This window comes from Schistocerca serialis, unplaced genomic scaffold, assembly GCF_023864345.2.
Source record: "Schistocerca serialis cubense isolate TAMUIC-IGC-003099 unplaced genomic scaffold, iqSchSeri2.2 HiC_scaffold_1451, whole genome shotgun sequence".
Lineage (NCBI taxonomy): Eukaryota > Metazoa > Arthropoda > Insecta > Orthoptera > Acrididae > Schistocerca > Schistocerca serialis.
This window is the reverse complement of record NW_026047682.1, coordinates 1,416,090-1,439,219: the sequence shown is the minus strand read 5'-3', so window position 1 is coordinate 1,439,219 and position 23,130 is coordinate 1,416,090. Positions and strand designations below refer to the sequence as shown.

Genomic DNA, 23,130 nt, shown 5'->3' with positions numbered 1-23,130 from the left:
ATCCTCTACTGATGTCTGGGGAGATCGAATCCTGTCTTCATGAATGGGTCCTTGACTAGATGCTTGTTGACTATTGGTGACGGATTCCACTGAATTTCCCGTAAATGGTTGACAATCAAAGAGAACACAACGAGGTTTTCTGCTGTGCATGATGAGGGTTTCCTTGATTTCAAGTGTTGATGTTCTGCCTGTGGAGCATCTCAATGACTGGCCGGCTGAGGATTTCTTCAGAATGTTCTTCCAGACCTTTAGGAGAGCTGGTTTCTTAGAGCTGGGGGTGGGATGATGCTGAGAACAGGAAGTGTTAGAGCGATTGTACTCTGAATACATTCCATAATACCTGATTCAGTTGGACATCTATCTTCTTAGTATGAGCACTATTGATTCTGGTCGAGCAGTAAGCTTCAGCAACAGAGCACCTATGATAGGGTTAGAGCTATGGATCTCAAAACACGAGCATTAGCTCCCCATAAGATACCACCAAATTTTTAAGACTGTTGTTTCTCGTTTTGGCTTTAGGTGCTACTTGTAAGTCAAGAGTTCTATCTAGCGCTGTTCCTGTGTATTATGGTGTAATGCAGTACAACGAGACTTGGTCTCTGAATCTGTCTTCTGGTGTGCACTCTGACTGTCTCTTGCATACACGTAATGTAGATACAATTATTTTCTGTGGATTTAGGTGGAGCCACTATTTCTTGATGTATACATCTAAAACTTCCATATCAGTGGATAAAGAGGTTTCAGCATCATAAACGTTGAGGCTCTGGGCCACCAAGCAAATGTCATCAGTATAAATCAATTTTTTTGAAGACTTTTGGTAAGCTGTGCATGTACAGACCAAAGTGGTAGTGGACTCAGAACAGACATTTGAAGTAAACTATCATTTGGTTTAATTACCCTGCATCTGTCATTGTGAGAATTGATATGAAATGCTCTATTGTTTAGCATGTTGTTAAGTAAGTCCTTAAATTTACTACACAATCGTGAATTTCTAAAGAAGTGCTTCTCACCAAGCAGTGTCGAGAACAGCTGATAGGGCCAAAAAGGCAGCTACACTTACTGATTTCTGCTCATACTCATTTTCGATATAAGTAACTAGAGAGAGTGTCTCTTCCGTAAATTACTTTCGCTTTTTAAGCTGGGCTAGCGCATTTATTCTTAACGAAAGAGTGTGTTTCAATTGTTACTATATGTTGAGAGTTGCACTCTGTAACTTCGTTGGTGTAACCAATAGTCTATGGAAAATGTGGTTTATTAGTCAGCATGGGATGTTTTCATTATTTCTATTTGCTTAATTCTTTAATATCTGAAAACAGTTTACTATTCACATTCACCCGATAGGTAGTTTCCAATTACTTACACAGTTCCAAGATATGCTATTAGATGATGGCGTTCAAGCCTACAGAATTCATAGCCACATTGCATTTACCATGATTGGCATATCATTACGCAATACTACGTAACTTCCTTAAATTTGGTTAAATCTAAGGCAATTCCCTGTTTATTGTTTCTTTTACAAGCTAACAATAGTTGATTGGCAACCAAAACGTGTAATGATTGGTAAAGCAATGTGGTTTTGCGAACAAGAAAATTGAAAGGTTTCGTAATTAAGTTTTAATGTTTCAGAAATACATAAGATCACTTATCTGCAGCACCTGATAAGTCAGGTCTTAATAACATGTCATTAATGTCAAGATCATTCGTCGACTACTTCAGATTGACTTTGTTAAAGAATGTCTGTTTCTCAATTGCTGATCCCAATTACAGTCACTGTTGACAGGGGAGAGGTGAAAATGAAAATGTTTAAGTTTAGTACAAGCAGCAATGTGCCTTACCAAACGTGTTACTCTTTGAACGGAAATGCACTTAAAGATGTGGTGACGGTGTTCATCTTTAATCTGACGCTCTTCTTTGGTTTTGACGCAGCGTGTAATCCTGGCGGATTGGAGAACGATGTTATTCTTACAGCTGAGTCCTGGCATTCGCCTTATGAGTGGGTTAAAACCTTACTTTAAAAAAGCAGCACCTGCGTTTATTTGTCCATCGTTAAGGCATTTTGTTTCCTGTTACATTGTATTGGTAGTCTTTAAGACAAATGCTTAGGAACTAAACTCTAGTATGATACGAAGGGATTTGTAAGATAACTTTGTAGGTCGGAGGTAAGTGCTATGTTATGTGGGAGAAACTGCTGTCTGAATGGTGTAGTGGTCTATGTCTTTGTATAGTCAATAGCATAGCTACATCATATTTATAATTTCTGCTGTCATGACATTACATAGGTTTTGTTTTCAGCAAATGTAGTTATGTCAGATATATATCTTACTGAAGGTAATATTACAGATAGGGAAGTGGTCATGGATGTAAATGAGGTGGAAGATGTAACTGTACGAGATCAAATTTGACAGTGTTCTGAGATATCTAAGTCGAAACGAGGCCCAGGGAGTAAACAGTCTTCTGGCAGGATTACAGGCAGCCTCGGGAGAGCCGGCCACGGCGGAGCTCTCCCACCTGTTGTGCCAGGCGTATGAGATAGTCGAAGTACCCACAGGCTTTAAGAAGAATGTAATGTTATCAATTCCAGAGAAAGCAGTTGCTGGCAGGTGTGAAAATTACTGAACTATCGGTTTAATAATTCGTCGTTGTAAAATACTAACACAAATTCTTTACAGAAGAATGAAAAAACTGGTAGACGCCGACCTCAGGGAAGATAAGTTTGGATTCCCAAGAAACGTGGGAACATGCGAGGCGCAACCTGACCAAATGGAGGGGCGGTTGGTAGGACACGTTCCGAGACGTCGACAGGTAACCAATCTAGTTTTGAAGTGAAGTGTGGGTGAAAATCGTAGAGTAAGACCAGGTGGTGGATACAGTAAGGAGATTGGGATGGATGTGGGCTGCAGTATGTACTTGAAGAGGCCTGCAAGTTATACAGTAGAATGGAGAGCTATTTTTAAAACCAGTCTTCACACTGAGGGGCGGAACAACATCTCTCTGTTATAACAGCTTATTTTCCAGTTGGTGTATTTCTTCATTGTTTGTAACTGACTGTCAGAGTACCTCTGAAGATGACGTGAGGAATATATATTTATTTAAAGTAGGGATAGTTGAATATCACGGGTTGGTGATGAAGGATAGATTTCGTTGATCCACTGTATTTTAATCTACTCGACTTGCTTAGCGATGATTCCTGCTTGTTTTTGAAGGGGCTGACCTGCTCGTTAATTCTGCCGCATGTTGGGGCGCGACAATAGTACGCAGTGTCGTCTGTGTACAGGGCTGTTGTTTCGATCCTCGACCTTTAGCGATGTCAGCCGTGTTGTTGGTGTGTAGCACTGGAGACGTGACTGTCCCACGTGGCGTCTCTGCGGCTGGCGTAATACTTGTCGAATGGTGATCACCAAGCAGCGCTTGTACTTACCTATTTCCAGCAACATTTTTAGTAATCTGCACACTTTGGCATGCGAAGTTCAAAAGTAACGTTTCAAAGAGCAGCCCAGCATGCCACAACCAATGGAAGGCGCGTTCGCCGTGCACGAGAAAGCTTGCTGGCGTTGTGCCTGCCGTGTTGCGTTCAGCCTGCGTCGCTCTGCTGCTCAGTCCTGGGACCGGGTCGCCTGTGCTGTGGTTGCCGCTGAACCCGGCTTGTTCTTGTGCCATTATGTTGCTCAATTCCTTGAACAATTTTAGTCTGTCTCGAAAGCTTTCCCTGTCACTGAGAGCACGGTAACCTGTGATTTGATGTTGTTTTTAGGTCTTTCGGGTTGGGAAATCATCTTGATTTTAGCTTGCTTCTATTTTAGAGAGACTATTTTCAGTTTCATGGCCGCGATGAAGAAACGTCTGATGTGTTTGAGGCAGGTGTCTTGTGAAAGGAGTGATTTATTTTGTTATCTTCCAGTGCCTCCAGTCTCTGATCTGCTTTCTTTCCATTTCATATTCGTCAATCTTATAAAGTAGTGGATGTTAAGCGGTTGCATTCGGATTTTCGAATATTATTTCCTCGTCGGTTTCATCGAATTTTGGATACCACGGATGACCGTGAATGTTTTTGTAGCACTTTGAGGAACTTTTTTGAGGTCGTCAGTAATCAATGACATTCTCATCTGCTATTAAGGATGGTTGTTCGCAAATGGTGTGCTATGACCTGTTGGAACTTTTTTCCAAAAACTACTGCTATTGTGGGACCTAATTCTTGTGATTACCTCGCGCATCATTTGGTGGGTTTCTCTTCTTATTAGGTCATTGAAAACGTTGAAGCCAATCGTAGCATATCCATTTGGTTAGTGCCGTATGGTCTACAGAATTTCCCTACTGTTTAATTTTGTTTCTTATGTACGTCAGGAGTCTTAAGGAGTGGTCTGAATAGTTGATTGGTTAGGTTTTGTGTTAAAACGTATCAATCTGATTTTTTCGACTATCCGATTTCGTGAGTTTATGATCGTTTTAAGTTTTTTCCTAGTTTTTGTGATTCACAGCATAATAAATGATAGGTATTCGTTAGCTATGCAGTCGCCAAATTCAGTGTAGCTTCAGAATCTGGGTAGCTATGTTGTACGTAGTATATGTCCAAAGATAGAAGTGCCATAGTGATTGATAAAAGGCGGCGAGTCATTTCTGAGTCTAGCGTGATTCAAAATGGCTACAACAAGTTTAATATCTTTCTTGTTCAATTTTTCAGCAAATATCGCAGATCTAACACTGAGTCTCCTGTTCCTTTAGCTGGGCACAATGAGGGTATATAATTAACGAGATCAGTTGGCGGTTCCTCGGCAGGATACATCATTGGTGTGTTTTATATGAAAGACTATGAAGCATCTATCTCAGCTTCTACTACGGTCTGTTTTGCGTGACAGATACAGCTATCTAGATTGATTTCTCTACCTGCTCATGAGGTACGTGCTGCGACTATAATACCAACTTCTTTTTCTCTTGCTATGCCTTTAGGGAGTTTGTTTTTAGAGCAGAAACCCAGTGTGTTGACAATGCAGATAGTGGCAATATCTTTCTTAGGCTTGAATGTGAAGGTTAATTCTTGTTTCCTGGTGTCTCAGGCCAGGTTGGGCATTGGCCTCCTTGTCTATCAATATGGCGATATAGACGTGGATCCGTGTTCCCCAAAGAACGTAGTAGGAGCTTTTTAGAAACTGCTGTTATTGTTTCCCTTCTTTCAAATATCATGTTGGGAAGGGCTGTAGTGAAGACTCAGAGTATGTTTTCGTGTCATTCTTGGACGAAGACCGTGATTATTTTGATCAATGCGCTTAATGTGTTCAGATTTGTTGGCTGAGACAGGCTGTTTTGGTCTTTCTTTGCAACTCTCATCACTATTAACGTTATCAGTGTTGCAGCTCCTGCATTTTGATGCTTCTTGTTTCGGGTCTGTTTTGCCATTAAAAATTCGATGCGCTCGACTCCGTTCTTCACATTTCTCTTTATATCGCAGCTTATTGGAAAGTGTTGCAATATGGACGTAGCTGTTATTGAGGAGGTAGTCTTTAAATAGTCCAACCTTGTGAGGTACACAGTGCATTCTGATATGGTGAACAAGTAGCTTGTTAGTTGGTTCTTTGTAACTATAGATGACTGGAAGGAATAGCGGGGAATTTTGATTTAGTTTCCCGGTACCTTTAGGTCCCCTTCAGTTTTTTCGTTTGTTGTATCACGGTCAAAATTGGTTATCACAAAGGCGAGCGTGAGTCTGTGTGGTTTCTCTTTTGCTTACTGTTTGGCGTGCGGTGTGATTTCTGTTACTGTTGCTTCAGATCGGTAAGTAACTCAAACTGTTCTCTCGGGTTTCGATATCTGATGGGTGTGTTGTGATGTTGGCAAATTTTTTCGGATTTTTTTTGTGAACGACTTGGTGGCCCAGGCAACTGTTTTAGTGCAGGTTACAACGATTTGGCGGTTTCTTTGCCACCTTCTTAGTTTATAGTTTATTGTAGGGTTTGCTAAAGTGCCATAAGTTGTGTTAGATGTGCGTTAATTCCATCTGCATCCAACCAGTTGTAAACCTTGTTCTTCGTGAGATGTATTTGGATGAGTGTAAAGTTTTTGTAATTGGAGTATCGTGTTTGTGGCGGCTTTGCCTGTTTACTTCGGGTTTCTTGTCCGGGTTTTCGGCTAGTTCGCGTAGCGTTGCGTTTCTGGAGATCTGGTGGAGACAGAGTTCCCTGCTTCAGTCTGGTGCGCTGAAAACTGTTGTTGCATATCGGAAACAGGACGATCCATAGTCCCCCCCGCTCTGCTTGAGAGCGCTCGCAGTCAGCTTCGAGTTCTGTGCCTTTAGCCTCGGCAGATGCGGGTTGGTCGTCCCTGTCTCAAGTGTGGCGGTTGTGCAGACTGCCGATCCCAAGTCTGAGTCGCTCTGACAATGCTGCGTTTGACGGCAGTGGCGCGAGTTACGCATGATGCACTTTGCAGCGGACATCATCTGAGTAACACGTGTGCTGTCGAACATCTACGTACATGTAACAACAGTTCAAGCAGTTTCGGCTGCGAGAATGCTTGTCTCCAGATATATCAGAGGAAAGCCCTTAGTAGGTATATCGGTTGCAGAAGTTAATGCTTGATACCCCACGAGTGAAAGGGTTGTAACAGCTGATTCCCTGACCACCCATATCTGCTCGCTGGTTCGCCTTTTTGAAGACCAGAACGTGACAGCAGCGGCTGTAAGCAGCAGCAGGTAGTGGCCAGTGGTGGGGCTTGCAGTCCGCTGCTGCTCCTGATTGGCTGAAAGGCCCACGTGTAGAAGGATTTCGTGGAAAGGCTCGGAGCTCGGGGAATCGAAAGCTGGCCGTCGGCGCCCGTGTGGCCGACGTGGCGGGTCGCGGGCGCTCTGGAGCGGAGTTCTGTGTCGCGACGCGCAGCGTTCTCGAGTTTCCAAACGCCTTCTCGTTTGCGCGCATCCATTACCGCTTAAGAACTTTCCTGTCGTTATCTGCGAATGTCGCATTGTAATTAGTGTGGGCGTTTACGGCGAATTGTAGCTCAGGGAAAACTCGGTGATGTTAGCTTAGTGGCAGTGGTGCTCCGACTCAAATGACTGACTTGGCTGGGGTAATTGGATAGCGATAATCTCAGTTTGTTATCCAAATCTGGGAGTAATGTTTTTTGAGTGACCGTCTTCCTGTTGAGTTTGAACTGTGTATTTCGTACAGCCAGTCGAAAGTAATTTCCCGGGCTCGGCTGTGAATGTTCCCAGTACTGCGGTCGTAACTCGGGATGTTGCCTGGGGGTAAGTAGGTAGCATGAGGGCCGTTAACTACTGGCTTTCGAGCGATGAGGTTCGATACTTTCCAGCGGGTCGAGGCTCGGCTGGCGACCACTGTGTCGGGCTGACTTTACGCGTGTCCCGGTGGTGCAGGACGCTTGTCTGGGTGGGCCCCGTGTCGGCTCTGGCCGCCACCACCTAAAGAGAAGGCCGTGGCGCGCTCTCGTGACGTCACGCAGAGCGGGCCAGGGTTGGCTTGGCGCTGCGCTGACAGAATCGAGGCGCACGGCCTGCAAATCGCCGTCAAACGGTTTTACAGAATGTGTTGAGCTGCCGGCGCCCCCCTGCGGCCAGGCGGGCTGCACCCGGCACCTGCCTCCCTCTGGTTCCACTGCGTTCAAACGGAAATCGCGGTTAACACTGCGGGTGCCTGCTAAGTGCGAAATTCACGAAAATCACTCCAGGTAGTACTATTTATCACAGGATTTTCAGTTGGGCTGGATACTAAATTCACACAGACACTCCTTTACTTTGCTCACTCAGGTTTTATTTGAACAAATGGGAGATCGTCTATTGATTACGAATCACAACAATTTCGGCGTACTGTGCGCTTCTAGTGAAGCTACTATGGCACATGTTTTCCAGGACTCACAGTACTGGCACAAGTTTATCCTTCCACAGTACTGTTTCTGTAAATACGCCTTTAAGTAATGTTCTTCCTTGCCCAAGAGTGGCACGTGTAACATTAACTTTTAACATCTGCCATAGTACCCTTACAAACCTCTAGCTTAACAAATCACCATCTTGTCTCACAAACCCAATAATGCTGATCTCATAACTCTGCCATTCGACACTTTGCGTTCACTTCAAGCCACATTTCACACAAGTCATCTGTTACTTTATTACCATACCTGTTTGAGCCACTCTATGTAATCGAACCACTAATAAGCTCAACAAACCCATTTACACTTTCATGCACACACCACTTCATTCATTGGCCCCTCTCTTTTGATTTTATAAGTATCTGAATGTCTCTTGTCATGGTACTTGAATTACAAATCATGTAAAAGTACATCTTTCACACACATATGGAAAATTTCTTTGTTTCAGACATAATATGATATATACTAATATCATACATTATACATTAATAAAATCGACAAACTGCAAAGACAGATCCTCGACGGAAAACGGAGAAAAGACGTCATACGAACATGTGTCCAGAAATGCACCATCGCCACGGTAGATGACACTGACGAACGGAAATTCCTCCGACAACGTGCTGCGTTTTACTTGTATATAACATGCCGTGTGATTGACGCAGCCTGTTGTATGCACAAAGCATTTCCCAACAATTTTAGTAAGTAGTCTCAGTGCATTAGAATAGGTAGACAGAGGCTACCACTCACAAATAAGCACACAGTTATAAATGAAGGAGACGTTAGGAAAGAGAAGTACTGGCTGTACGATATCAGATTTAATGACATTTGATATTGTCATACCAGGTAGAGTCCATTTTTATTGCTGGGTTTAATGCAGTGTAGTGTGGAGACAGTTATTTGCGAAAAATACTGAAGGAGGCTACACCGAGGATTCTGAAAAGGGAGACTGTTCATTGTTTCTCCTGGCCAGATTCCTCTCGGCTGCTGAACATAGCTCTAGACCTGCAGGGATGTTGGTTGGGTTCCACCAAAGAAGTATCCTGTTCTTCAGTACGGGGAGCGTCGTTCCATTGCAAACGAAACAGACGAAGAGCACTGGTCCTTGCACCATCGTAACTAGATGCATATAGTACACTAACTGCGCTATTCCCTGAGCCTGGTGGAACCCAATTCTAGTAATAATTCCTGTTCCACTTAATATAATGGCTTTAACTGACATAAAAAGACATTCCTTCTTTGAGGCAAATTTCTTGTTATCAACAATTTTGAGTCGCCGCATGGAGCACCGATTACGTAGGTACATGTATCCAAGCAGTCCGAGACAAACCAAATTGAATGCCACAGACACTGAAATCCCTGCAAGGACTACCATACGACTGTAGATCAGGTAATATTTACTCGTCTTTTCCAAAGCAACAGCTGCCACACATACTATACTCCACGGTATAAGCACACACAGCACCTCACGACGGAATAACTGGCTTACTTCAGCAGGTAGTAGCTGGTTAGGAAGCCTGAGATGGCGAACACAAGCGTACATGTGGTAGCAGAATGAGTTCAGCCAGAAACAGCTGAGAAGTGTGAGGGCGCTGTCTATCAGCACTGCTGTTGGTAAGTCAGGGACGCCTGCCATACGATACACGACCTCAGAACACAGGATCTGGACTATGCACGTGATCTGAAAGGACAAGAGTATCTTTCCAGGCAAGTTGCGCAACTGGGGAAGGTACATGTATACTCCGGCAGTCGAAAAACGGAAAATGATATTTATCAGTATAAATGAGATTTCTAAAGGCTTCAAGCTGTCGATTTTAAAATCCTTGTATTTCAAGGTGGCGTTGGTTAAACTGTTTTTGTAGTTCAGTGTTTGTTCTGTTAGCTTTTGATCCAGTATACTAGTCCTACTATAGACCCATAGAGATCCCAACGTAGTGTACGTACAATTATGGGAAGTCTTAATGGAGGAAAAGTCATGACACTTTAGCAACAGAATAGCTCTGGAAACAGAGCAGATTGCTTCTGTAGCGTTCGACTGCAGACATGATTGATCATCAGGACTATCGAAATAGCAGCGAGCATCGTGCACGCACTGTATCATACTGAACGGGACGTCCTGACAAATGCCGTACGAGTTGACAGCCATCCAGGCCAGCAGACAGAGGTTGACGTTTGCCCTCTGCGTGTAGGCCAGGTAGCTGGTGACGGGTATGTGGGGCGACCTCTGCACCACGTCGTCCCACAGCTGCTCGCGGCAACGCTCGCGCTGCTTCACGGCTTCCAGTGGCAGGTCTTCCAGCGGACACGTGGGGTGGTCCAGGGCGTTCACCAACAGCTGCACGCAGTCAGTGTCCACGGAGAGCGTAGCGTGGCTTCTGTCCTCCAGCTGCCACTCCTCGTCTGCAAGAAAACGACAGCAAGTGGGTGGTGGCCGTACACTGCAGGCAGCTGAATCCAAAGCCTTCTCTGGGTGACGAGCCTGGGCGTCGTTTACCCACATTACCCTGGTTCAGTTACCCAGAACTATGTAAGGCGGCATGTCAACACAAAGTAAGAGTATTAACAAAGACAGGTATCATTGTTACTATGCACGTCTGTTTCATCTACAGGGTGCCCAAGAAGTCCCTGTATCGCTCTTGACATACTAAAAATAAGGAAGTAAATAGGTTTTATTGATAGTCCTGCATGGAAAAAAACAACGTTATCAGAATTATATTTTTGTTTCAGCACTGCAGTCTTTGAGTTCCGAATCCATCTTGTAAAGGAGGGATTACTGGAGGATTCGTGGGTTCATGAACGTCCGCAGATAGGAAAAACTATGTAACGCATGATGAGACCATTTGCCTCAGTCCCCCTCGTAAAGTAGCCATGCCTGATTGAGATAAATGTCCTGTATTTTCAGGCTGTCTGAAAGACAGGCCACGTATTGGAAGCAATAAAAAGTGACAGGAAACGTGTGTCACCCACTCTTAATCAGATGAGCAGTCTCCAATGAAAATCATTTGCAAAAGAGTAGTTGGACTTCAAGCATCTTCTTCAACAATGCACGACCACACTGAAAAAATATGAATACGAAAGGATTTAGGCCCATGCTTGTTACTGAATTATCTGACAATGGTGTGGAGCAACGATTTGTAACCTACCGTACTTTGTTGTGGTGACTTCTGCCATGTCTCGCTCAAGAGTGTTGTTTACGTATAAATGTGCCATATACCACTGTTTGATCAGGAAAAAATTGTTTTCTTGTCTAAGGAAAGTACCCATATTACCAAGAGTTGGAAAGGAACATACCTCACCTTATGTGGGCCATTGTGTGATCAGAATACCTGTTAGGACCACATTCTTTTGAAGCTTACATGAATGGGAACTTCCATTTCTCTGTACAACAGAAGTTTTCAGTATCTCAGCTCCATGACAAGGCAGTCACGGATCTTGTGTGGTTGTAGAAGGAAGGAGCTTGAGTCTCGTTTTGTTGTTCAGATGTGTGGGTTTCTTAATGAACAACTTATTCTCGGATTATTTGGTTCTGCAGCATTTAAAGCCACATTAAAGTGGTTACCACGAAATCCCAACATTACCACCTCAACAACCTTTTGAAATCGTCATGACAAACTTTTGATCTTACCACGCAAATAACTGAATATGAAGAATAATAAAGCCGCTTGTGGCTCAACGTTGAAAGATTAATGGAAAATTGACACAAGTGTTGAAGAAGTCTTTCTAAGCAGAATTACTAGAACGATCCGCAATAAAGCAAGGGGGACAGCGAGACACATAGATATCTGAGGAAGGTGTGATCGTCCATACACTGATCCGTTGGATACGTATTTTTTTTTATATCTAACTACGTCCATATAGAATATACTCTTTTGACATAACTCCATAGGCGTCCTGTACAAAGAAATAGGATGCAGGCTGAATTCTCGTCTTTGTGATATTTCACTTTCCTCCGTGAACTTAGTGACCCCATCACGCAGCGTAAAAAAAGTGATGGAGCATATTTGTCACCAGTTTGTTTCGTTAGCACGAGATTGTCGAGAAAAAGCACAACAAAATACATTAACTGACGATTTTGGGAGTTCCTTTACCACAATGAACGATTTACTGTTAATACTCTGTTTGCATACATTCAAAAACACGCAAAAAATGTAATTACTTTGTCTCATTCGTACCTTGTGTAATGATAATGATGCAGCAATAAATGCAATTGGGACATATATGCCTCAGCTGCTGAGTGGATGAATGTGGGATTACAACTCCAGAGATTTGGGATTCAGGCATTGCTCCCGAGATTCCTTCTGTCACTTATCTCTTCTTTCACCTCTGACATTGATTTATGGAAATCGAAAATGTCGGAACTGTAGAACTGTTCAGAGACCCAATAATTAACTGTGTCCCACAATTATTAACTGGGTAAGTTAGCTCAGAAGTAGGAAGACGGCGAGTGACGACAACCTGCAGTAGGACAGCACTGTGGTGACCAAACCAGGCTTCAGGTTGATGACTGCTTTACCTACTGCATTCTGAGAAGTCCTGATGGTCGTTGTCCTCGAGCACTATTCCTGTTCAGAGTACAAATCAAAGGAGAGTGATACTGATATGCTACACGTCATCCAATGTATACCTCATTGGCGTGTTGAGCGCAAATGTATAGCCAGTAAGACGAATAAGTTCTGAAAGATTCTCATACACAGGCACAGTCTGTGAAAAGCCGAATGCACGACTTTGTCGTAAACACTCCACTTTCTTTGTTATTCATTCCACTCCCACCACATTATCGTGTGGTGCGCAAGGTTCGGAAACTTTGCTGCTTTTTGGGGAGAATGAATAAAATGATAGGTTTCAAAAAAATAAAAGCCATAGCGTCTCTACATAAACACATGTACATTGAAGTTGATGATGGTGCTATGGGGAAGATAAGGCTCTTGCTTCTGGCAAGTCACTGGCAGTCAGTTCCCAATAACTACTACGAGGGTAATACAGTATGATGCAGGTGCCGGCCAGAAAGGGTGTATGTATTCAAGGTGTTGGAGTGGGCTGGGAAGTATGATTGACAAGTTGATGTGGGTAGAGAGAGGTGTGAGGGAGGGATGACAGTGGTCAGGAGGCTGGAAGCGGGATCATCTACATATTGAAGAGGCGTAGACGCTAGGATTATAGCTGGTTGGAGGAGTAAGTGTCTACATACTATTCTGTAATAGGAAGAACCAGCCAGCTGAAGTTCCGCTCGAATAGGATACAGAAGGGTGGCAAGTGGAGGGCGCACCAGAAGCCTAGGTATTCAGAGGATAGGCGAGAAAAATTGTTTTTGTTTCCCACGTTGATGGAACGTTTGCAATTTGTGACAAAGTCTGAGGAACCTCAGAAGAGAGGGCAATGTAATCAGCTGCAGAGGTTGCGTCTGCGACTGCAAATATGATACAGAATGCAAGGTGTTCTAAGACTGTAAGGAATGGCAAATTTTTGAGAGTGCTGAGATCCAAGCTATATTGGCGAAAGTAACACTGGGGCCACTAAGGCTTTTGGAAAGACGAAGGAAGAGACAAGATCAGGGGTTAACGTCCTGTTGGTGAAACAGCAATTAGAGCATAACCCAGAATTGGGAAGAACGGGGAAGCAGGACAGCTGCGTCCATCCATAGGAACCGTCGTGTCATTCACCTTAAGCTGTGTAGGGACATCGCAGAGAAACTAAATATGGTCGAAAATCAAGTTTGGAGCCAACAGCTTACCACAGCATCGCCTCGTTCAGTGGGTTTTACCCAAGTACAGAGGATGGCTGAATGATGAAATCCCCACATTGTCGAGTTTCCTGTCTTCTTAATTTGAGTTTGTTGTAAGCTGTGGACGCGTGATTATTCCAAGATATGAGAAAGTGAGAGTCCTCTGCCCATGTCAGCAGAGAGGAATGGAGCAGCAAGTCCACCGCCTTACTGCAAGCGCTTATCTTCCTCCACGTAATTGGGCACTGTCCTTGCATTGTGAGAGAACTGTGACTCGGAGTTATCTGTTGAGTGTACATTATAATGGATGCGTTAAGAGCTTAACATCCACTTCCGACACACATGTTGTAGTGTCTTGGTTTTAATAAATTTACAAGTACATAAATGAAACAGTCAATGAAAAGAACGCCTTGTTGTTTGGAAAGCGATAAACTTATTTTTAACACCTCGCGGCTGTGACTGCGGGAGCACGCGTGGTATTAATTGGGGTTCAAATACGCAGGAGCTGCTGAAAACACTGAGCGGCATTACAGTGCAGGTCTGAAGATGATGAGCACTGAACGTTTACTACAACTGTGCCAAATGTGTGTCTGTTGTTGGCCCTCAACTCTCTGTACGTGCATGCTTGGCCTGAGTGACGTTACGCCGACACTGCACTCTGAAGGCAGAAATTCGTCGCTTCTCTGCAGTCGTCATGGAACTGTTGATACCCTCGTAGACAGAACAGAACTCAGGCTGGACTCTGGCAGAACTCGTACCAGGCAGTGGCAGAGCTGGAAATACTTGTCGTGTGTGGCGCCTCGAAGCTACAGGAGGCGTGGCTTACTACTTCTTTCTCATAGGCGGTGGCGATGCTGCTTACGTGTACAGCATCTCTGCGGTGGTCGATTGTCGATTTGCTGCAGGCGATTATCGTCGACACCACATGTGTCACCTTCAACAGTGTCACAGGCATCAGTGTATCATGATACACTGAGGAGAGGTAATGTAATGCAGAACACTGACACGAGGTCTGGTGATGAGAAACTTTGTGCTTCAATTCCCCCTCCCATTACTGGGGGAATACCAGCAATGCAAATTTCTTCCATTACCTGGATTCGAACCAGCTTACCTTTGAAGAGAGTACCACCACACAGTCATGTTTATGTGTGCCATGGTGGAAGTTAGGGAGAGAGAAATGATTGGTGGTATTTATTGTAATAATTCCTTGGGTTTTTAACAAAAGTGTTTTTGATGTAGCAGAGGCTACACCAAGAGGTGAAGTTATCGAGGCAGATGGAGGTATGCTGTTGAGTAAGATTTACAGTGACAAAAGAAGCATGGTGTGCCAGGCAAGGAGCTATACAGTAAACATAATTCATTGGGACACCTGGCACTTGCCAGTGATCTGAATGTGCGACTATTGCGGAATATTTCGCCAGTGGAGGAGTCATCATACCACTTTTCAATTATAGGCCACATGTCCTGTGGACAGACACCAGTGGTTCCCATTACCTTCTGCATTCTCATGCCTTTGAGCATTGCAGACTCTTCAGGGTTTTAGGAGCAGGGGAAAAAAGTGCCTTGAAGCTCTATCCTCCCATCCATCATTACTGACGATTTTTGTTCTAAATTTAAGCAGTAGCGAGGTTCGAACCTGGGTTCCATGACGTTTTGATTAGTATACAAAGACACTACCCTTAAATCGTAGGGGAGCCGTCGGATGTAAACTTGCGTACAGTATGATATCACACAACTTGACTAGAGCTAGTAGGAAATAACAGTTTTGCTTCTCTCTCTCTCTCTCTCTCTCTTTTTTTTTTTTAAGGAGGTCGAAAGTAATGGAGTCATGAGCAGCCTCTCATAAGAATTTCCTGAAATTGTAAGACGTCGTGGTCTCCTTCATTGCTTCCATATTCCGCCCTCACAATCATATTCTGCACATCAAGGCGCTTCATTCGAGCCCAAACTCGATAAGATAAAGTCAGTATTGTATGAATTCATGTAAACGATATGCAAATAACTAATAAGTCGCAAGTGCACACCGTGGTTGAAATACTCGAGGCTGGCGTACACACATACGTTCCAGACTCGACGGTCACAGGAGCTTTTAGCTCGAGAGAGGCAACTGCACCACAGGAGGCCGGTCACAAGCTATCTACGTCGGCCAGTGACCGCCTGTAGAGCAGACAGCGTTAGCCCTAGTGAAAGGACGACCCCGTGTTCGGCTTAAAAGCAAATTCCGCTACATTGTGTGGGAGCGGCCAGCCTACGCATTCTTTACACATAGCACGCAGTTTCAGAGATTTTCACAGGGAGACAGCAAACGCCAAACACCGATACTACAGATTTCCGGATTGGTCACCTTAAACAAAACGTCATTCTCCCGTTTTAGAAGAGCAATGCTGACTGGCAGAGGATATTTCTGACGCCTTGAGCTGAAGGAGTAATGGAAGAGATCGAAAGATATACCCCTTCACGTCTGGCGTGCAGAGGGGCCGTTCCGTTGTCGCTCTTGGAGCGAGAACACGTAACGAGAGCGTGCGCGCTCGTACGTGTACTCAAAGAGCGAGGAACAAGTCTCTCCTCAGTACTTCACTAGGAGAGCACCTCTGTCGAGAGCGAATCGAAGTGCAACTGTGTATTGAGTCCTTGCGATTAAATGTTGTTCACTGTGTTGGCCGCCACACTTATTGTGCGGTGTGAACGGACTGAGTAATAGTTAAACGCCTGCGAGCGAATTTTTGAGTGGCATCGCGGTGGACTGGTTACCTGACCGGTGTACCACGCCAATAGTTAGACTAGGGGCGAACAGGAGTCCTCGACTTCATCAAGGCGTAGGGAGAGTTTGATTGGCGAAGGTCAATCCAGATAGAACGAGAGTTGTCTTATTTGTCGGCAGCGAGCGGCGCAGACAGCAGTCATCGCAGCTACAGCTCTTGCGACCCCCACATTTCCTCCACAACAGTACCCTTCACTGCATATCACACGTGACAGCCTCCACTGTACCTAGCAGCATTCTAACCGATAATTATTCAAGTTGAGTAGGTGCGGCTCTCAGCCATTCTGCCAAGTCAATAACAATCTTAAACTTTGTATAGAAATTTCATTACCGAATCCTATCCTTAAGAGGTAACTTCACATTCTGAAAAGAACCCACAAATAACGTGTTCAATTCATAACTAAAAGTGCTATTGTGATTTCTCAGAATTTTTGCAAAATAAATAATAATTTTCGTTACTTTCATGTATATCTTACACTAGCACTACTCCAGTACCCAAGTATCCCACTAGTTACGTAACACATTTTGTGAATTTTTGTGTCATTTCCTTACAGTGGACGACTCTAGAAGGTATTTATTGCTGAAAGTTATTCAGGCATTTCTCTTTAGAACTTTAGGAGTGTCTGTCTGACTTCTGTAGTAGTGTGGGGGTGGAAATTGCATCTTGCAGGGGCCAAAGGGTAAAGGGTACATCTCAGATTAATCTGTTGCGCAGAATGACAGAATAGCACCAACCCACACGCTCACAAAATGTGTGGCTTTATAGTCTTGTGTTGTAAATGCTATATTTAATTCGTTTTGTGGCGTTATAGACAGGTATTTTAAACTGGGACCAAGAGATATGGTGGTCGTATTTGTGTGACATTGTATGTACCGAATTGTCGAGCAATCATTAGATACAGTGAGTATATCTTTAAGATATGAAGCACTGAGTCTGGCTTGTTGAGGTTGTTTGGTAACGTGTGGTTGTTATGGATGAGAGGAGAATGAATCCTTTTTCAATAGAGTGTTCAGTTTATGGAAAATGTGGCAGTGTTTTTGTTCATGTGTATCACCAATCCCAGGGTTTCTGATCTGCAGAGTGAGGTGCTGGTATCAGGATGTCTCACAAGCACCCATTGGCAGTACCATCTGATTCTATGTTGTAGCAATTATCTGTGCTTTGTAGAGTGTATAGTGACTGGGACTGTGTTACGAGACTGTAACAATTTTCATTAAAGTATTGTTGTAGCATTGAGATAACATGTGAGTGATGAAGATCTCGTTGGAGGTGAGGGAACAGACATATGGGTGGAATGCTATGCTGCTGCATTGTCTTGATGTTTTATGTGGTGAAACAAGGTTAGGTATAGGTTTTAAGCCGATGTTTTGGTGTGGCTGAAGGTAAAGTAGGATTGCTTTTTGGAATAGGTGACTTGGATGTTAAAAGTGGAAGGTGACTGTTGGTGTTGCCGTCATCTGTTGGACGAGAGTAGAAGGCGAGTGAATGTTGTGGAAAAACTGGATGTCTTTCATGTTAGGGATGCGACACAAGAAACTGTTGAGATGATGACGGTGAGCTCGACTGATGGTGTAGAACATTGTGGATCTGAACTCAATATATTTGATGGTGAGGATGCAATGCACGTAGTTGTTGGGATGCGGAATGTAAGTTTAGTGTCGTGAATAATGCGTTTACTTTATATTTATTAGATCATTCGAGTTGAGGCTGTATAGATGATGCAGTTGTGCAAGGATTGTATATTTGGGCACAGTTAACATGGGTGGTTTCCCAAACTTCCAATATGCTGCAGTAGTTTGGGTCAGCAGCTTCTGGTAATCAGTGAACGAAAAACCGTTCCAAGGTTTTGTTCTTTCGACGAGTTATCTGTATGCGCTGTAAATATTCATTGCACGTTATTGACATCTTCGGAAATGCCATTTTCGACTATGTTATGGTGATTTGAAAATGGGTCTCGGTCCGAATCAAGTCATCGAATGAATAAAAAATAAAAATTTGCAACTTGGACTGGTTTTTCGTCCTACTGATGGGTGGTCGTGTTTGTAACTGGGATAGGCCAGGTGGTTCTGCGATACTGGGTCAGATAGTCGTCACACAGGAAGTATTTGTGACATCTGTAGGCTTGGATTTGCGATTTAGGTGATGTTACACAATGGCAGCGACAACAGATCAGGGCTCAGTTCTTGATACGTTGGTCTGTTGTGGGCAAGCATCTAGTTCTGCCGGACAGTGATGCGTAAAGAAGCCGGCAGAGAAGCGCCACGGTTTTAATAGTGGCGAGGGCAACTCTTTCAGACAGGGGCGTTGCAGCAGCCTGCTGGATGGTGCAAACCATTTCGAACATCGCCACGTGCTCAGAAGAGGTTCGCACCGGTTTCTTCTTTCTCTCCCCCTCCCCCCCCCCCCCCCCCTTATCTCGACCGTACTGCCACAACCTCTCCGATCTCTCTGGATTATCACGACAACTTTCCCCTGAAGGTAAAATGGCTCTGAGCACGATGGGGTCATCAGTCCCCTAGAAGTTAGAACTAATTAAACCTAACTAACCTAAGGACATCACACACATCCATGCCCCAGGCAGGATTCGAACCTGCGACCGTAGAGGTCACGCAGTTCCAGACTGAAGCGCCTAGAACCGTACGGCCACACCGCCCAGCGCCTGAAGATATCTTTAAGGTCGGGCTTAAATTTAGCTTCCAGACAAACGGCTAGTGGTCCACAACTCTGTAAGGTCTTGTCGCTGCTCATTCTTTAATATCTTGTCGCCACTCTTGAGGAATTGAAACATCAACTAAAGCTCACACGTTTGTTCTCGGTGTCCATAACAGTTACAATCATAATTATAGACATGCTGCAGAGTGCAGCTCAGTCTGGCAACAGATGGGTAAGAGTCTGCTTGTTTAGTAACTTGCTAACAATGCGTATTTCCTTTTATGTGCCAGTATTATTTGTATGAGTGTCTGCAGTAAATTATCGGCGACAGCCGAAATTTTGGAAAGGCCTTTCTTCTCAGTATTACAGTTCCTGGTTCTAGTATACGGATATTCTTATGATAACTTACTTCCTTATCTGTTGTAACCCTTTGCGACCACCTTAGTTTCTTAATTAGTCGGCTTACTACCAATGAAAACCCTGCAAGTTCGATTGCCTGAAGCGGTCAAGATTGATAACGGCAGGCATAAATAATTTTTCCGCTGAGAGAGCACAAGCCCACTGTCCTACTTTCCTCTCATTTAAATGGAGTTACTCCCTACCGAACAAGTAGCTATCAGGGAGGTACAAAGAGAGAATTAAACGATTACAACTCGTTTCATGTCTGGTGCACGATAGATAGATGATCGATAGATGATCCAGCAACGAGAATAAAATAATAAATTTAAAGAATATAGTGATTTGAACAAATAGAGTTGTTTAGCAGACAGGTGCGATAGCTGAAAATGCAGTGTTTCCTCAGTCCTACTACAGTTCATAGTATTAACACTTCTAAGGATAATATTAACAGTGTATTTCGTACAATTAAGTGTTCAGTTACAAATGGAAATATTATTCGTCAAAGAAAATTAGTAAATACGAACAGTATCATGCCAGGATCATAGATGAGAAATGTAGAACACTACACAAGTTACAGTACTGACAAAACATTAGCTTGTCTGTAGCCGTTAAGTTGCAGAAACCATTCGCCATTTTTAAAAAGCCTTAGACCAGGTCTGAAAAAAACTACATGTACAGAATTTTAGAGCGTTTATAGAAGATAAGAAGGAACACATTTTTATATGAGGCACGTGTCGCACACGTATGAAGGTCTTATCTGCACTGACGTTCAGAGACAGAGTTCAAAGTGCTGTGGGATGGGCCCTGTTTTAGAGGTGTTGCGTGCCTCCTACGGGAGGGAGTTGTTGAGTGTACCAGACACTGGCGGACACACCAGGTGAGGTGGTTGCCTGTTACGCTGAGGCTGCAAACATTATTTGTGAGACACCCACTTGTTTCGAGTGTGTTACACAACCATTAGCAGCCAGCTGGCACTTGAGTAACGTCTCTAAAACATCACACAGCCTCTGTACATCGCTGGCGTCGAAACCTTCACGGGCCACGAGCAGGTGGAGGGTACACCTGCGACATCTGTCTCACATAAAATTTGTTCTTTTTAATCTCCTCTAAACAATCCAAAATTTTGTGTACGTAGTCTTTTTTTAGTCCCTGCATAATGAAGAAGTCAATAATATATCGAAATGAAGTAGTTAGCTTGTCATAGATCCAGACGGAGAGTTGCCGAGGAATCTAAAAACTGACTTTGGAAAGAGCACCAGAGATTATCTTGCGTGGCGTGGAAAATCACGCAATATCTAAAACTACAAATCAGAAAATCTCATTCCTCGAACAACTGAACAGTGTTCAGCGCATAACCGTGAAGTGGCCGGGTCCCAGTATTAAACTTACCTACAATGTTGACATCATCTCCGTAGGATGAACCGATGCGCTCAGCTGTATGGTACCAGTAGAAACGATGGAAGGCGTACAGTTCGTGAGCGAGGCTGAACATTTGCGACGCCTCTGGCTGCCGCTCCTTGCACAGCGCACTGTAGTCGTCGTCAAAGGAGGGGCTCCACGGCTGATAGCGCAGCAGGCGTTCACTCAACAGCGGCCGCCTGTAGCACACAAGCTGCCAGGTTAAAAGTTGAAAACCTAGCATGTATAGTTTATGCAAGAACGTACAAGTATCCAAAAATGTGTGTGAAATCTTACGGGACTTAACTGCTAAGGTCATCAGTCCCTAAGCTTACACACTACTTAACCTACATTATCCTAAGGACACACACACACACACACACACACACACACACACACACACACACACACACATGCCCGAGGGAAGGCTCGCACCTCCGCCGGGACCAGCCGCGCACCCCATGACTGCAGCGCCTGAGACCGCTCGGCTAATCCCGCGCGGCTAAAAGTATCCAGAGCGGATTTCCACTCAGCAGTGCATTAGAAACTTCCTGGCAGATGAGTACTGTGTGCCAGACTGGGACACAAACCTGGAACTTTTTCATTCTTTAAAGGATGCATAGTAACACAGCAAACAATCGCAAATCTTCTTAGCATTTTAGCGCATCGAGATTTCATCTTTAGATTTCAGAGCACTTGAGTGAGACACCGATTGTAACTATTTCTTGCAGATCATCCACTCCGTTCTGTGCTACTATACCGTTTTAACTGGTTTCAGGCACATCACACAGCAGAACTCCAGCGCTTCCTGCAGAATACCTCTTTTCTTTAAAGAAGAATTTCGTATGCATTGCAAGAGAGTGAACATGTGATATTTATGTTAAGGATATGAATGACTTGTTCGAATTTGTTATAGATGATTTTAGACGCTGACATGTAGACATGTCTGTCATTAGCTGAAGCAAAATCTTCCACATTACCACTTGAAAATGGCTCATAAGGTCGAAACTGCAATTGTAAAACAATTTCTAAAGTCAATGGCGAATATGACGTCCTTAAAAAAATAGACTTAGAGCTGGGCAGGCAGGAACCGAGAGCCGGCGTCACAGCCTTACTTCCGCCAGTAGCTCAGCCGCTGCCTTCCAGCCGTCACAGAAGCTCCCCTGCACGGCTGGCGGGACCAGCGCTCCCGGAAGGATGGGCACTGCAGTGACCAGAGGCCTCGGGAGTTGGTTCCTGGGCGAATCCTCACTCTGCAGTGGAGAGTGCAGTCACTTGAAACGTCGGGGATCCGACACACGGCTCTGACCTGCCAGGGAGTTTCCTATCTGCATTAGGTGATGTGACATCTGCGATAATTTTCCGTAAAGACTGTATGACAGCTGAAAGCGGAACTCCCACAGGAAGAAGAGCTCTATGGACAAACGTGAGTGTACCGTCAAGCAGGTCCACTTATTCAGTCCCTTTCAGCCAATCCAACGGCTAAGGGCAGCGCGATACGATGACTTGAACTATTTCAAATCCGTCTTTGCAAATACCAAACATGTGTTTTTATTTCACAATAGGTCTTTCGTTTTACTCATTATACCCTTATCAGCTGTGGCATTTTTACAATGTTTCCGCTTACATCCGGCAGTGTGCATCCCACCATCTCACACTGCTATGCTTGACGTGCAGAAGTACATGTCTGCTGACGTAAAACTTGACAAAATGACGCTTCACTATTGCATAAAAATGTTTGTTTACTTGGCTCTCAAGCATTCGCTCCGTCTCGCTTCGTGATTGGTTGGTGCGGGTGTCTAGTTTGGCAGTGCAAATTATCATACAGAAATTGTTGGCCGTAAAACTCTGTCCTAAGGTCAGTGTTCGGTACATCGATTCGATGCATATGTGTCAGGTACATATTATGATGAGAATGGAGCCCTCAGAATCGGGTATGAGACAATTTTTTCCTGATTAATCTACGACTACATTCCCTACAGCCCATCAACGATGGAAAGTTTCCATACAGTGCAGAACAATCCGTACTCCGTGTACTCCTTGTAGTATGGTCCTTGGTTATCACTTTTAATTGACAACGTCATTGCCAATTAAAGCATGAAGCTGCATCATAATGAGTTCCGTGTGATGTCTGGGTCCTCAGTTTGACCGGAAAGCTGTCCCTCCCATAAGACATGTGGTGCCATGGTGCTAAGGCTCACAAATCATTTCCACGCCACGTACACCAGCACGCTGTTCTGCTTGGAGTTACAGTACCACACCTGCAACACTGACAAGCTGGGACTCAGAACCCGTGGCGTGATGAAAATCATCATTTCTACGCCCCAG

The 23,130-nt window shown here is 44.2% G+C and overlaps 1 protein-coding gene across 1 annotated transcript in view; it reads right to left on the bottom strand.

Moving 5' to 3' along the window:
- Nucleotides 1-7,735: 7,735 nt before the first annotated feature.
- Nucleotides 7,736-23,130, bottom strand: part of LOC126443323 (uncharacterized) — a 63,999-nt gene continuing 48,604 nt past the window's right edge. The window contains exons 6-7 of the mRNA XM_050090916.1: nt 20,794-21,002; nt 7,736-10,269 (exon numbers count right to left, since the gene is read on the bottom strand). Coding sequence (XP_049946873.1) covers nt 8,792-10,269; nt 20,794-21,002 — 1,687 coding nt within the window. The 3' untranslated portion in view covers nt 7,736-8,791. The remainder of the gene's footprint in view (nt 10,270-20,793; nt 21,003-23,130) is intronic.